The following is a 15,512-nucleotide window of genomic DNA, read 5'->3' as shown; positions in this document are numbered from 1 at the left end:
ATACAAAAATTAAGTAAATAATTCATGCCTATTTGTCAAATTAATTAATAGTCATTGATTGAAAACTTGGATTCAAAAAACATTAAACGAAAAAGGGTCTCATATACCCCTCAACTTTGTCATTTAGAGTTGATATATTCCTCGTTATGAAAGTGACTCATATATACCCTTACGTTATACAAATGACTCAAATAGAAATGAAGAAAGTATAAAAAAGAGATAAATTAATTAGAACAGAAAAAATTTAGACCGCTCCTTAGATTTTGAATTCAAACATTAAATATGAAAAAAAATATTTTTTTACAAAGTACGAATCTAAATTAATCAGGCTCTAATACATCGAACGGGACCAAAATGAAAAAGCAAAGGAAACGTCGCCGCTTGAAAGGAAATGACGTAGTCTTTGAGAAAATGCCTATAAATTCGTGGGCAATTGGGTCGGTTCATTCACACAATTCCATTTGTATGCAAATTCACTAACTACGTGTACTCTTCTCCCAAAATCTTGCAATTTTTTCTCCATTTCCATTTTCTCTCTGTTCTGTTTATTATCATCTACTTTCAGTTTGAAAAATCTTTATTTACAAAAAAAAAAAAAAAAAAAAAAAAAAACTTATCAATTTTACATTTTTACTAAACCTTAGTATTTGATCAATCATCATGTGTGGAATTTTGGCTTTGTTGGGTTGTTCGGATGATTCTCAGGCTAAAAGGGTTCGAGTTCTTGAGCTTTCTCGCAGGCAAATTATTTCCCCTTTCATTTTTCGATAAATTATTTATACATGTTATATGATCTAAATCAAATTATTGATTTCTGTCAAACTCGTGATTTTTAAGTGTAGATCTGTCTGTGCATTGAAGGGTTATTGACACTTATGTCCTTATCATGGGGCATAAGTATATATTTTCGTATTATAACTCATGGGGTATTAGTATTAAAGATTATTAGTGGGATATACGTTCATAAAATTAAAGATCATTTCATTTTTGAGGGTATTCGTGTAGTTTTTTTTGTGCATCGAGCTAGCGATAGAGACGAATTTGAAATTTCGAGCTTATTTCTTTTAAATATATTTATTTGAAATAAATGAATTCAGTTGAACCTGCGGAATTTGATTCTAGTAGAGTTTTATGTTGCATATATGTATAATTTTGTACATATATGTTTTTGCATTGTTCTAGTATTCTTTATGAATATTAAAAACTCCTAGTAAGCTAAAGTGACCTCCGTCTACTTTTAATTGTCATTGTTTCAAGTTAAACGATAACAACTTTGTTTATGTATTTTTTCATTATATTGATAAGAAAAAAATTGAAATTTATAATATTTTTCGTATAACTTTTTAATATTTAATTTTTTAATTTAAAAATTAAATTAACGTAATTTAATTTTTGAAAATTAGTCAGATTGATTTTCAAGATACATAACATGACAATTAAAAGTAGACAGAGGGAAAAGAGTATAAAGTTTATTTTGATGTAACTAACTCGAGTTGACACTTGGCAGTGATTGTTTGGATATTTGAATAAAAATAACATACTTTATGATAATTATTGATTCCTAACGTGGGATAAGAAATCTCTAGATTGATTATTAAAATTTTCTTGGACCAACCATCATGATTGATGTTGATGGGAACAAAGCTTTAATAGTTAATACAACACAATGTTTTTGTTTCACAAGTCCGGACAAGACAACTTTAGAGACAGATTCAGAATTTATTAGAATCTTTACTTAAATAATGAGTCGAATTCATTGTTTACTTTTTCTAAGTAGTATACCTTAATTATACTAGATTTGAAAGTACAATGAGTAAAAGTCGAATCTAGCAAAGATTAAATTTTGTATTCGACTTTTATAAGTGACGATATTGAATACAAAGTTAATTTTTGTAACAATAGGTTGAAGCATCGTGGACCGGATTGGAGTGGAATATTTCAATATGGTGATTTTTACTTGGCACATCAACGTCTAGCAATTATCGACCCTGCTTCTGGTGATCAACCTCTGTTTAATGAAGACAAAAAGATTGTTGTTACTGTGAGTACACCTCTACTCTACTGTTGTTCGGACTCTTCAAAAATGTTGTCGACTTGTCGTGTATGTATGTGTCATGTCTTTCGAAAATGTGCTACTTTTGGAGGATCTGGCAGGCACTAGTCGATATTTTTGAAGAGTTTGGAAGCAACATAATTTTAGACTTACATAAGGATGAAAAATTTGTTTGATGATTAATTTTGTGTCGAATTTTGCAGGTTAATGGAGAGATCTACAATCATGAAAAACTTCGAAAACTTATGCCTAATCACAAGTTTAGGACTGGAAGTGATTGTGATGTTATTGCTCATCTTGTGAGTATATAGTCTTACTTTATTTATCAACCAACTTAGGCTAGTGAATTATAATAGAAACATCGGGGCGTTTAGATACGCTTATAAGCTGGTTAAATTAACTTATAAGTAATTTTTGGTTTACTTGAGTTTTAATATATGTGTTGATCAGTATGAAGAATATGGAGAAAATTTTGTTGACATGCTGGATGGAGTGTTCTCTTTTGTATTATTGGATACTCGCGATAATAGCTTTCTTGCTGCTCGTGATGCCATCGGAATTACACCCCTCTATATTGGTTGGGGACTTGATGGTAGGATTTTTTATACAAATTTTCCAAATAGAAACTAATTATGTTGCTCGTACTCTTCAAAAATGTGACACGAGTTCATTTTTGGAGGGTCTGAACAACATAACAAACTAGAAGTGATATATGTTATTGTGTGTCACAGGCTCTGTGTGGATATCATCTGAGCTGAAGGGCTTGAATGATGATTGTGAACATTTTGAAGTTTTCCCTCCGGGGCACTTGTACTCTAGCAAGAACGGAGGGCTTAGGAGATGGTACAATCCCGCTTGGTTCTCTGAAGCAATTCCTTCCACTCCTTATGACACTTTGGTTCTGAGGCGTGCCTTCGAAAATGTGAGTATTTGTTATTATTTGGTATTAGTTTTGTTTGGGATGAATTAATCTAGGCTGTTTTCCTTTTGACTTTGGGTCTTAGTACCCGAGAAGTCTGTTGATCTTAATGAGTGGTTGTTATTTTGTAGGCTGTTATCAAACGGTTGATGACTGATGTCCCCTTTGGCGTTCTGCTCTCGGGGGGACTTGATTCGTCTTTGGTTGCTTCTGTCACTACTCGATACTTGGCTGGAACAAAAGCTGCTAAGCAATGGGGAGCACAACTTCATTCCTTCTGTGTTGGTCTCGAGGTGAGTCACTCCAGAAGCGGATCAAGAATTTAAACTTGATGGTTTCAACCTATACGTGCCCGTTGCATTTTTCAGTTGTGCATTTATAAATTTTTGTGTTTTACGATTGAACAGGGCTCACCAGATCTCAAGGCTGCAAAAGAAGTTGCTGACTTTTTAGGAACCGTTCACCATGAGTTTCACTTTACTGTTCAGGTTTGTAAATCGCGGTGTTACTTTTTATTTGATCTCGGGATTACCTTCTGTTTTCATGTTGTCAAACAACGCGTTTCATATTTGCAGGACGGTATTGATGCTATTGAAGATGTTATATATCATATCGAGACGTATGATGTAACAACAATAAGAGCCAGCACTCCTATGTTCCTTATGTCGCGTAAGATTAAATCACTAGGAGTGAAGATGGTCATATCAGGGGAAGGCGCTGACGAAATTTTTGGTGGTTACTTGTACTTCCACAAGGCTCCCAACAAGGAAGAGTTCCACACGGAAACATGTCGCAAGGTAATAATCGTTCTTGGAATATTGCCTTCTTGTTTCGAACCTCATTGAGACAGGACGAGTTTTAAAAAATGCTGATCTTGTTCTTCATTTATACGCGCAGATAAAAGCGCTTCACCAGTATGACTGTTTAAGAGCAAACAAGGCTACATCCGCGTGGGGCTTAGAAGCTAGAGTACCATTTCTGGATAAAGAGTTCATCGATGTTGCCATGAGTATCGATCCCGAATGGAAGATGGTAAGAAACTAAGCTCGAATCATTGATGAGAATAGACGTATAACTCGATATGCTTTCTCTGTACAGTCAGACCTTTTTATAACAATCATCCTCTATACCAACATTTCACTAAAACAACCATGTTCTTTTGTGTATCAGATTATTCATGTTAAGTTATATTATATGTTCTCTATAACAACATTTTGCTATAGCAACCAAAAGATATCACACCGGAACAGTGTTGTACTTGGGTTTGACTGTAACTTGTTTTGTCCATTTTAGATTAAGCATGATCAAGGAAGGATTGAGAAGTGGGTTCTTAGGAAGGCGTTTGATGATGAGGAGCAACCGTACCTTCCAAAGGTTGGAAGTCATATTTTTCGTGCTGATTTGCCAGTAGTTATGGATTAAAACTAACATGTCTGTCCTGTTTTTTGTGCCTTTGCAGCATATTCTGTACAGACAGAAAGAACAATTCAGCGATGGCGTAGGCTATAGTTGGATCGATGGCCTCAAAGCACATGCTGAACAACATGTGAGCTTACTACACAAATCCAAAACTATTCCAAGCATTATCGTTCAGTTTTCGTTGTTTTTTTCACTCTGTCAGCTGATCTTGTATACGATTTGTGTCTCTTAGGTGACTGATAGGATGATGCTTAATGCTGCTCATATCTTCCCACATAACACTCCGACTACAAAGGAAGGATACTATTACAGAATGATTTTCGAGAGGTTCTTCCCACAGGTAATATTAAGCAGGCGAGCTCTTAAAATCGAAACACTAGTACCATATACGAAAATATTTCATCCAGGGTAAAATGAAAAGCTTAAAGTTGTAGAGTTCCCAAATGTAGTAAGGTGTCTCGAAACACTAATACCATATCGGTTGTTGAATTTGCAGAACTCAGCAAGCCTGACCGTTCCTGGAGGACCGAGTATAGCTTGCAGCACGGCAAAAGCAATTGAGTGGGATGCTTCTTGGTCGAACAACCTTGATCCTTCCGGTAGGGCTGCTATCGGTGTACATAACTCTGCTTATGACAATCATCTATCTAGTGTTGCTAATGGGAATTTGGACACCCCGATCATCAATAATGTGCCAAAGATGGTAGGCGTGGGCGTGGCTGCAGAGCTCACAATAAGGAGCTAACTAGCACTACTCTTGCTGTCCATACTTGATGTTTGAAACATTAGCAGTATTATTGTTGTTGTTGTTATTATAGGAAGGATCAGCACGTCTTTTAGATATCCTGCTGCATAAAAGAGCATTGGGTCAATGTTTTAACTAGAATAAAAGATCAAAACCATATAGAGGTTTTGAAGTTCTTGAGCACCACTAATGTTCCAAGTTGTGGGGGCTCTAAGTTGATATCTAGTTGCTGTTTGTGGATAATTGTACTGTTTTTCCTTTTACCCTCAACTCTATTGACACTATATAGAGTGTCCTTCTGGACTTTGGAATGTTGGGATATGTAAAATATTGGTTATAGTTATCCTTCTTGTTTCAACTTTCTGAGTCGTTGTACATTGCTTTGCGACCCTATCCCTCACCTGAACAAAGGCGATTATGTTCATGCTTCAGATGATTTGGCTAGTTTCAACTTATTGAGTCCATGTACATTGCTTTGTGACACTCTCCCCTCACCTGAACAAAGGCGATTATGTTCATACTTCAGATGATTTGGCTAGTTTCAACTTTCTGAGTCCATCTACATTGCTTTGTGACCCTATCCCCTCACCTGAATAAAGACGATTATGTTATTGCTTCAGATGATTTGGCTAGTTTCAACTTTCTGAGTCCATCTACATTGCTTTGTGACCCTATCCCCTCACCTGAATAAAGACGATTATGTTATTGCTTCAGATGATTTGGCTAGTTTCAACTTTCTGAGTCCATGTACATCGCTCTGTGACCTTATCCCCTCACCTGAACAAAGGCGATTATGTTCATGCTTCGAATGATTTGACTAATTCAATATATACTTATCATCTGGCTAATTCAATATACAATTATTTCAAGGCGTAGAAGGGTGATTTGGAGTAATAGTAAAGTTTTCTCCTTATAAAAAGGTAATTGATGTTTGCATTAGAGTAGACTGCTTATATCACATTCTTTGTATGCGATTCTTTCACGAATCATGTGAGAACGCAAGATATTCCATGCACCTAATTCTCAACTCCACTCCTACACATATAAAGGCGTAAGGGCGAAGACCTATGTAATCATATACATAACATAAAAGTCAAAACTAGTAATGACAGCCCCATTTTCTGTTGGATCACAATCAAGGCGGCAAGTAATTCAGCAAAGAAAGCTTACAAAGAGAACACTTGTCAAAATGACATTGAAATGGATATGGATCATATAACCAAAGTTCAATAAAATGGACCAACAAAAAGTGAATAATTACAAAATGAACAAGATACTTTTTCTTAAAAACATTTACACCAATAGAAAGTAAAATTTTACTCAAGTACATGTTTGATCTTAGTAGATGTGAAATATGTGTTCCCTAAATATAATTTGCACCAATTGCCACCATGTGGTATCAAGCGCACTAAGGATTTCGTACTTGCTCAGCTGAATCTGATATATCATACGAGATTTATCTTTTCTATTGATTCGTGATAAATACTAACCACCTAGAAGAAAAGGGCAGTGTAAAATAGTTGATTCCAAGTATCAGGCAATCCAGCTAGACACCAATGACTACAATCAGCAGAGTGATCAGGATTTGCCTTTTGCTCTGAAGTGAGTGCACCACTATAGATAGAAGGGTGTGCATCTTTTCTCATAGCTGATAGAAATGTTATGTCCAAAATAAATGGAGGGTTGTTCATGTCTCTTATTACCTCATTCAACACCCCCATTTGATCCGGGAACGTGCCCGGATACGCCGTGCCGGTCATCGGCACGGTCTCACCGTAACACGTCCTCGCTGATGACGCGGTCGACGTGCCGGTGGTCCAATCGCTTGGGCTGATACAATTGAAAAAAAGTGTTAGTATAGGGTAAAATTCACAAGTAACCTTTGTCGTGAAGTTTCAAATTTCATAATGGAAGATACAATGTTGAAAAGTGGTTAGCCCGCTTTTTGCAAATGGTAAGAGTATAATATTAAATTAACAACCTCAATTAAAATTTCTAATTGTTTAGGTAGAAAGTTGTTGTTTATTTATTACATTATTATAGAACTACAATATATGTTCAGATTCGATTCTTTTTTATATATCAAGCACATGAAATTATTTCATTGATCGAATTATAACATCTTTTGCTTATTCTAATACCATGTAACATTGTGTTAACAAGTTAATCTAAAAAGTATAAGTTATTTATTTTTTCCCAATTTACAACAACTAATGAAATTATTTTATAGTGCATAATGATGATATGTCACTATGCCACCAACCAGACAAGTGACAAAACATATCATTAACTACTCCTACAATAGGCCAATAATAACGTTTTGTATTATTAATATTTATTATTTAAGTCTTAACAAACAAAACGGTTCGTCAACTGATTTAATTAGTTCATCTTGTCTCAACTAATTACACCAATAAGTATATAGAGTTAACACACTTACATAGTGAACAATAATGCTAATAAACCTAATAAGTAATGAATATTTGTGTGATTATAAATTACTTCACTATGAGATCAATTGAGCAGTAAGTTTTATGAGATCAATTGATCAGTAAGTTTTAGTTTAGACATATTAGGAGTATTGCATCATTGAAGTCATCGATAATCAACACTAAACTCACTGAACATTCAATTATTAAGAGACATTATCATGTGAGAATTACAACTAATCAATGAAATACTTAATGCATCATTGACGTAATTAGTTTTTTTTTTTTTTTACAAATATCCCTTTGTCATATTTTCATTTTTAGTTTGTTAAATTCTTTCCCCCTTTTTAACAAATCTTTAATTTCAGCATTTCACGTGACATATTTAAAATCTCAAGATTCGATATAACATGTAACATATTTTTTATTTAAAACAATAAAAAAAAATTAATTTTTTTTTTTACTTTCTTACACTTTGTATCAAATTAAAATAAGACAAATAAATTAAAATAGAGAGTAACCGTTTTCTTTTAAATTTAATTTCCACTTCATATCTTATCCAAAATACTTTTCAAATAACTTAATGTTGGCTTTGTCCAACTTGGAGGCTACTTAATTAATTTCATAGCTATGATTATTTATGACAGCTATGATGGGGCAGGTGGCCTTAACAAATTAGTAGTAAAAGTTTTTTTTGTTTTTTACCTTGACAATTACACCTTCTTCTTTAAAAAAAAATATATTTATCCTTTTTCAATTTGACACAAAATTTATATATATATAAAAAAAGAATATTTTAAAATTTATAATCTTAAATAATTAATATAAAAAATTGTGTGGTTATAAATTTCAAAAGTTTATGATCTTAAATATGTTAAGACTAATATTTATGTGATTATAATAGTTTTTTTCATTAATTAAGGCTAAAATAAAAAATTCACGTTAAATTATTTCTAAATTCAGAAGAGTGTTTTCTTTAAAACAAAATACTTGTAAGTAGTAGTGTCATTTTCATTTAGATCGGAGGAAATACTAAAGTGAGTCGATAAGCAATTTTGAAACCTCCATCTTTACCATATGTCTCAACTTTTCAAAAATGAAAAACCTTTCTATAGAGAGAACATTTTACGTACCCTATTAGTATACCTATTCAACATGACTCTGAATTAGTCGATCAAAGATGATTAAATTAGAGAGAGAGAGTTGACATACTTGTAATGTGTAGGTGAAATACCCTGAAAGAAGAGTTTTGTTCTACTTTTGTCAATATTGGCATCAATCCATCTTGCCCATGTCCTCAAGCCTCTCTCTAATGCCACTAGCCTATCCATATCTTGATACAATTTGCCTCCTAATTCCACATAGTCCCACCTGCATATTACCACATTTTTAGGTTTGAGTCCTCCTGGATATGATTTTTCTTTTATAAAGAGCATTTTACCTTTTTAATATAATTTTTTTATCGTAAAACTAAATTTAGTTGAATTTTAATATAAATATCACATTGATTAAAAAATCAAGCTAAACAAGTATTCACCAAATTTAAATTTCCACCTTTAAGTCGATCATGTCAACCATTATCACACTTCATTAATTATTCTAACTTCATTTGATTCACAACTATATAGTTTTTTGAAAAAGAAGGTGGAATACTCACATTTTTTCAAAAGTTCACTATAGTAATATCAGTTTTCAGGCATTTACCAATGATAATTAAGAAAAAAACATTCTCTCGTTTTAGAATTGACATAAAATTTAAGAAAGTAAATAATTTTTTTAAATCTTGTGATCTTAAACAAAAATTATATAAAATGTATTCAATTTTTTTTTTAAAATTTTGTGTTCTTAAACATATTGTGTGGAAAGATAAAATTAAAGAGTTACCAAAAAAGGAAGAAAGATATGTGTTTTAGAACAAACTAAGAAAAGTAAGATAAATAAATTGAAAAGAAAAAGTAACTTTATTTGGGTGAGACTAATATGATATTCAAATTAAAAATATGGAAATTTTAATTATATTTGGCGAAGGTAAGACTAAATGAAAGTAAGACACGTAAACATATTAAAAATGGAAGTATAAATTATTTATTTGGGTGAGAATATCAAAATTAAAGATGTGGGATTTTCAATTGTCTGGTGCCGGCTAGGAATGAAAGACTAAATGACATTCAAAAACATAAACGGACTAAAAATAAGTAAAACATCGTAAATAAAATAAAAATTCAAATGAAATTCTAAAGAAGAGACAAAATTGAGCAATAAATGTCAAAAAGTGAATGTAGGGCATGTGTATTGCCCTTGGAGATAACCTTTTTGAGCAGAGGCGAAGCTAGGTGGAGGTTCGTGGGTTCGGACGAACTCACTAGCTTTTTTGTAAATTCATTTGTATTAGAAAATTGAATAAATATATATGTATATTAACTTATGAATTTCCTAACAAAATTGATGAACAACTCAGTGGTAAGGAAGAGCGGTGAAAATGCTTTTCACAATAGTGTTGTGGATTCGAAAGAATCCTCAAACTCCTAATCTTGGCTCCGCCTCTGTTTTTGAGTCCACCAATGACAAATATCGAAATAGAGAGAACATCTAACATGATATTCAAATATGTGGGGATCTTAATTATCTACATGATATGGTGAAAGATAACAAATATCCGATAAAATATTTAAAACATGTATAAAAGGATCAAAATATAATATTATGTTCAAAATTGAAAGTAAGACACGTAAATTGCGACGAGATAAATTATTACCCTTGAAGAGCCCCTTTGTGAGTCCACCAATGGCCAGTATTGAAAGACAAGACATCAACACCTCTCCAAGCATTGGAATTCTTAGTTATATCATCCAATTTCAGAATTCTCTTGCCTTGCACTGAGTCTATGTCTACTAAATATGGTGTTCTGTAAAATGACACTGACACTCCATAATCCTGTAAAATGATACTGATTCAGATTATATCACATAAATTAAAACGAATGAATTAGATATTACAAAGAGTTGACACATTGACTATGTAAAAAACGTTTATATTATCGATGTATATTAATATACATTGTAATATGTTACTTGTCCTATTTTTCAAATTACTAATCCCGTTTATCATGGACAGAGTTATATGTAAAATTTTCTCTTATACTATTAGGGGTTGTTTGGTTTAATTTGCAGGGTAAAGTTAGTCTGAAATTATAAACTTGAGACTAATTTATCCTGACTTTTAGGTTGGATAAAAAATATATCAAGTTTAAGGTATAAATTTAGTCTGTCATTAGTTACAAATTTAATCTCAAACTTAATCCTAAAATATCTATCTTATCCCATATAAACCAAACGGACCCCTCAGTGTATACTGATTTAAGTGAAACATTCATCGTATAAATAATATTTATATAATTAGATCACTTATAAAATACATTTATACAAGTAATTTATCAACACACATTAATAATTTGCTATATCATAAATTCAACTACATTTATTAATAGTATATGAAATAATTATTATCTCATCAGTATATATAACTTAAACTCGATAAATATAATAAGAGGGAGACTAACCAAGAATTTGTAAGTAGAGAGAGGGTCACCCGTGATGTATTGTGTTTGAGCTCCTCGTGGGACAGCTGCTGAAATCATACAAATCAATGACTGCCATTGGTTTCTTCCTAATGAATCTCCAACATACATTATTGTCTTCCCTCTCATTCTCAACAAAAAATCTAGACCATTGAACCTAAAAAAAAATTAAAAAAATTAATTATTTTTAAAAAATAAAAAATAATTAAAAGTCAAGTATAAATACAAGTATGATTTGGTAATTGGTAATTGGTAATATAGGAGATGTAGTATATAATCGATTGGTTCAATTGAATACAATATTTCGACATCGATTATAAATATAGATGTGAGTTCAACTTTTTATAATTTCTAGAGTACAATGACTTCAATTATAAGAATCTAATAATTGAACTTACTAGATTTAAATGTTGAAAACTTAAATCAAGAACTAAAGGTCGAACTTATCAAATTTAAATTTTAAATTCGCTTTTAGTTAGTAATGTGAAAAAAGGTAACTATGCTAGAATATACAATTAAATTACATTTGACATCATAAAAAGTTGTGAGCACATATAACTTAAAATTTAAAGTTGCACAAAATGCATTCAAAGATTGAAACTTTATTAAAGAAAAAACAGAGTTGCAAGTACCTAAAACTTTATTCAAGAACTAAGCTCAAACGAATCAAATTCATATTCTGAATCTGTTTCTGACTAGTAACATGAAATTAAGCAACATAAACAAGTTAAATTACATTGACATTGTAAAAAGTCATTTTATCATCAACGTTATAACAATAACAACATACTCAGTATAGTCTCACAAAGTGGGGTCAGTCAAACTTTATGTCTACCTTAGTGGTGAAAAGATTGTTTCGTATAGATCATCAACTCAAGAAAAACATACTAAAAAATAGTACAAGAAACAACAGATAGTAACATAAATTTGTACAGAGTTTTGCAAGGCTACCTTGGAATTTCACAATTTGTTGGTTTCCATCTATATTTGAGGTAATCACTGTCTGGTCTTCCATACATTTGACAATTAAATTGTGAATCAATAATTGGGCAAGATGAAGATTGATACAATGGATAAGTTTCATCATAAACCCAACTGCCCATAAACAAAGAACATGATGTTAAATTTGCCAAAATCATAATTGGCTTTTTATGATTTTGTTGATATTGATGGTTCCTTAGACTTGCAAATGAAAGTACATAAAAAAAATTTAGTAAAAAAAGACATAATAGAAATCTAAAGGAAAATGATTTAGTAGAAGAAGAAGAAGAAGAAAATTTTAGAGAAGAGAGGAGATTCATTGGAAGTAATTGAAAACAACAAAGAGAAGAAAAGAAAAGAGGAACAGTGAAGAAAGAATATTACTTACTATTAATGCATGTACCATATTATATAAAGGGATATGGGCAAGGGAGGGAATGGGAATTTTTGTTGCTTAGTGTGCATGTGAAGATAACTTTGATTCTAGTAAATAATAGAGTAGGATTCATAATTTTAAATAAAAGTATCATTATATTCATTATTTACGATTAGTAATGACGAATGCAAAATTTTAAATGAAAATATCATTATATTCATTATTTACGATCAGTAACGGCGAAGGCAGAATTTTTGTCAATGGAAATTCATAAAACTAAAGAAACAAACATGCGAAGAGCTAAGACCATTAGAAAGTGTGATTAGTAGGAAATAAACATGTATCTTCTAAGAAAATTTCAATCTAATATCGTTGAACTGAATTTTGATTTAAGGAAATCTAACATCTGATAAATATATATAAAGCAGAAAATTTGATATTATATGCATAATGTCATTTTTCGATAAAGAGAATTTGGATTGAACCCCTTTCGATTCACCCAGATCCGCCCATGACAACAAGAAATATATATTTTTTCTATTATGTTTGACTGTATAAGAAATTTTAAAAAGCAGAATTTCTTTTGACACCATTTCAAAAAGTACCTTTGTAATAAATAAAAACATGCACTTAACATGTGAAACTTATTAACCTTCATAAATAGATGATCATCAAGAATTTTTGAATTTTTATTTTAAAAAACAGTTTACTAAATATTTTTAGATAAATTACTTATATATATAAATTAAATAAAATTTTAAAATACAAATACATGATTTTTTTTCCAAAGTTATGACATATATCGAATTTGTAACTAAAATTCTACCTCCGCCCCGTAATTATGGGTATGCTTGAATTACATTATTAATATTACAAAAAATGATTTACATGGTTCACGTGTGTTACTACCCTAGAGGCGGCTCGTGACTACAATTTATTTCACCACAATTATTAAATCTTGAAAATTTTGGACCTTTTATTGTCATTATTTTAGCCACTTGGATTAGATTTAACCTCTAAATAGTAATTAATTAATGGACTCTACTTTAATTACTCGTGATTAGTCTTTTTTTTTTGTCTCTATTATCTGTATCAATGTGTGGGTTTATGACTATATTAATCCTCCTTCCGTCTCAAAATAAGCAGTATTTTTTGGACACACATTTCTTAAAAAATAAAGAGTATTTTTACTAACTTATCGTTAATTTAATGCTTTAAGGAAAGACAATGTAGTTCTTTAATGATGTAAAATTTTATGTATTAAAATAAGGGTAATTTTGAAAGAATAAAATCAATTCCTTCGTGAAATTCTTAAACATCACTTATTTTAAAACGGAAAATTAGTATACGTTATCTAAGCTGACAGAGATACTAGTAGCTCATACAAAAGGTGGAATTATTAATTAAAAAGTAAGATAAATTTTTAGCCGAATAGATAGAAATATATTAATGATTTTTAATAAAAGTATATTATTGGTGTATAAAATCAAATCATTTTCCTTTTATCCACTAAAAAAAATGCAGTTAGCTGTCTTGCCAACTGTTTTCTATAGACACACAACAACTTGCAAAAGCCAAGTGTATTAATTTAGTAATTATGGTGATCGGAAATGATCTTTCAATCTTTATGGGGTAGAAGTTACATTTTTCGTTTATTTTTCTTTGTTAATTTTATCTCTAGCTAGAAGTTCTTATTTTTTTGTTTTTTAGTGACTCGAACTCACAATCTTAGAGCTGGAGGTGAACGATTCTTACCATTCGCCCAATCGCCTTTTTATCCATGTTTTACTTTTGAAATCAACTACTAATTTTACTTTTTGCCCTTTCGTAAAAGCTTCCATCCTTTTTTGCTTCTTGATCATGACTCAAATTAACAACAACAGATTTGGAAATGAAGGGTGATTATCATCTGAGCAACTTCCTTATGTTCAGTTATTATTTTCTTAAAGGTAATGCAATGTCCATTATAAACAAGTAAAAATAAACGGAGAGTACTATAATTAAGTTAATTTTCTTTTCTTTTTTCTTGTGGAAAATTGATTGCTACTACTATATTATAAACTCTTGAACTAATAGTCTAATTAAGCCTTTTAAAATGTTAGGATAAGCATTACATTTATACAAGTTTTTGCTGCAAAGCTTAATTATTAGTCTTGTTATGAAAAATTTAATGTAAGCCTAACTTAATCCGATATTATGAGAAAAATTATATTATATATACTGTCAACGTATAAAATTTAAATTTTAATTGATTAAGGTCCTTGCCAAGAGAGATATGGATGGGTAGGTAAAAAGCAAAGAACTAAAAAGTTTAAAGTGTGACCACCTCTTGTCTCAACAACTTGCAACTAAGCATGGGGTCTCAAATTTGGACAAAAATTCAATGTTTTGAGGCCCCTCAAAAAAGAAGGAAAAAACAAAAAGATTACAAATAAAGGAAAATTTGGATTTCTTCCTTCATTTAATTATGATAAAAAAAAAAAAACTTAAAATTTGTATGTATTAATAAATAAATTTTAAGTTTGTGTATTAGATATGTGATTGATTTAGGGTTATGATTTTAAGTTAGCGTTTAGATATATGATTTGTTATTTCAAGTTTTTTCAAAAAGTATGATTTGAAATTGTAAATTATGATTATCATTTTTTTTTAAATGTATATTTAAAAAAAAGACTCATTGTTTTAAATTTTGTAAAAAAAAGTCTAATGCTCGATCAACATGAAGATATTATATATGCATAGTTAGAAGTTTGCACGTTCAAACATTTATTTATAAAAGGAATATGGATATATGTGATTTATTAATGCAGTGCCTTAGGATATTAATTCAAATTTTTGTTTATGAACTATGATTTGTTGATTTGGTAAGATTGAATATGAATTAGAAAATTTTGATAGTTTTCACAACTTATAGAGTTTTCAATATGAGGAAAAAAATACAATTTAAAAAATTCAAATTACATATTCAAACAAAATTTCAACTTCAAATCATAATTTTATATCACATGTTCGA

The 15,512-nt window shown here is 30.8% G+C and overlaps 2 protein-coding genes across 2 annotated transcripts; one reads left to right on the top strand and one right to left on the bottom strand.

The window, feature by feature from the left end:
- Window positions 1-454: 454 nt before the first annotated feature.
- LOC102577576 (asparagine synthetase [glutamine-hydrolyzing]) lies at window positions 455-5,499 on the top strand. Its single transcript, XM_006343993.2, has 13 exons — window positions 455-740; window positions 1,903-2,041; window positions 2,257-2,352; window positions 2,504-2,645; window positions 2,785-2,975; window positions 3,104-3,265; window positions 3,380-3,460; window positions 3,548-3,769; window positions 3,870-4,004; window positions 4,266-4,346; window positions 4,432-4,518; window positions 4,624-4,731; window positions 4,888-5,499. The coding sequence occupies exons 1-13, from the start codon at window positions 661-663 to the stop codon at window positions 5,134-5,136; spliced, it is 1,773 nt and encodes a 590-aa protein (XP_006344055.1). The 5' UTR covers window positions 455-660; the 3' UTR covers window positions 5,137-5,499.
- An 827-nt stretch (window positions 5,500-6,326) lies between these two features.
- LOC102598924 (protein PMR5) lies at window positions 6,327-12,560 on the bottom strand. Its single transcript, XM_006343992.2, has 5 exons — window positions 12,094-12,560; window positions 11,125-11,299; window positions 10,321-10,499; window positions 8,778-8,936; window positions 6,327-6,966 (listed from the first exon to the last, which is right to left on the bottom strand). The coding sequence occupies exons 1-5, from the start codon at window positions 12,441-12,443 to the stop codon at window positions 6,630-6,632; spliced, it is 1,200 nt and encodes a 399-aa protein (XP_006344054.1). The 5' UTR covers window positions 12,444-12,560; the 3' UTR covers window positions 6,327-6,629.
- Between the last annotated feature and the right edge of the window lie 2,952 nt (window positions 12,561-15,512).

This window comes from Solanum tuberosum, unplaced genomic scaffold (assembly GCF_000226075.1).
Source record: "Solanum tuberosum cultivar DM 1-3 516 R44 unplaced genomic scaffold, SolTub_3.0 scf00052, whole genome shotgun sequence".
Classification (NCBI taxonomy): domain Eukaryota; kingdom Viridiplantae; phylum Streptophyta; class Magnoliopsida; order Solanales; family Solanaceae; genus Solanum; species Solanum tuberosum.
Note: the sequence above shows the minus strand (reverse complement) of the source record. Positions and strands in the feature narration are given on the sequence as shown.

Bases quoted from the DNA above. Each gene is read 5' to 3' on its own strand.
- LOC102577576 (XM_006343993.2), top strand. From the start codon at position 661: ATGTGTGGAATTTTGGCTTTGTTGGGTTGTTCGGATGATTCTCAGGCT. The intron at 741-1,902 runs GCAAATTATTTC...TTGTAACAATAG, and splicing joins GTTCTTGAGCTTTCTCGCAG to GTTGAAGCATCGTGGACCGG. The intron at 3,266-3,379 runs GTGAGTCACTCC...ACGATTGAACAG, and splicing joins CCTTCTGTGTTGGTCTCGAG to GGCTCACCAGATCTCAAGGC.
- LOC102598924 (XM_006343992.2), bottom strand. From the start codon at position 12,443: ATGAATCTCCTCTCTTCTCTAAAATTTTCTTCTTCTTCTTCTTCTACT. The intron at 10,500-11,124 runs GTTAGTCTCCCT...ATCATTTTACAG, and splicing joins TCTCTACTTACAAATTCTTG to GATTATGGAGTGTCAGTGTC. The intron at 8,937-10,320 runs GTAATAATTTAT...GGTAATATGCAG, and splicing joins CACAAAGGGGCTCTTCAAGG to GTGGGACTATGTGGAATTAG.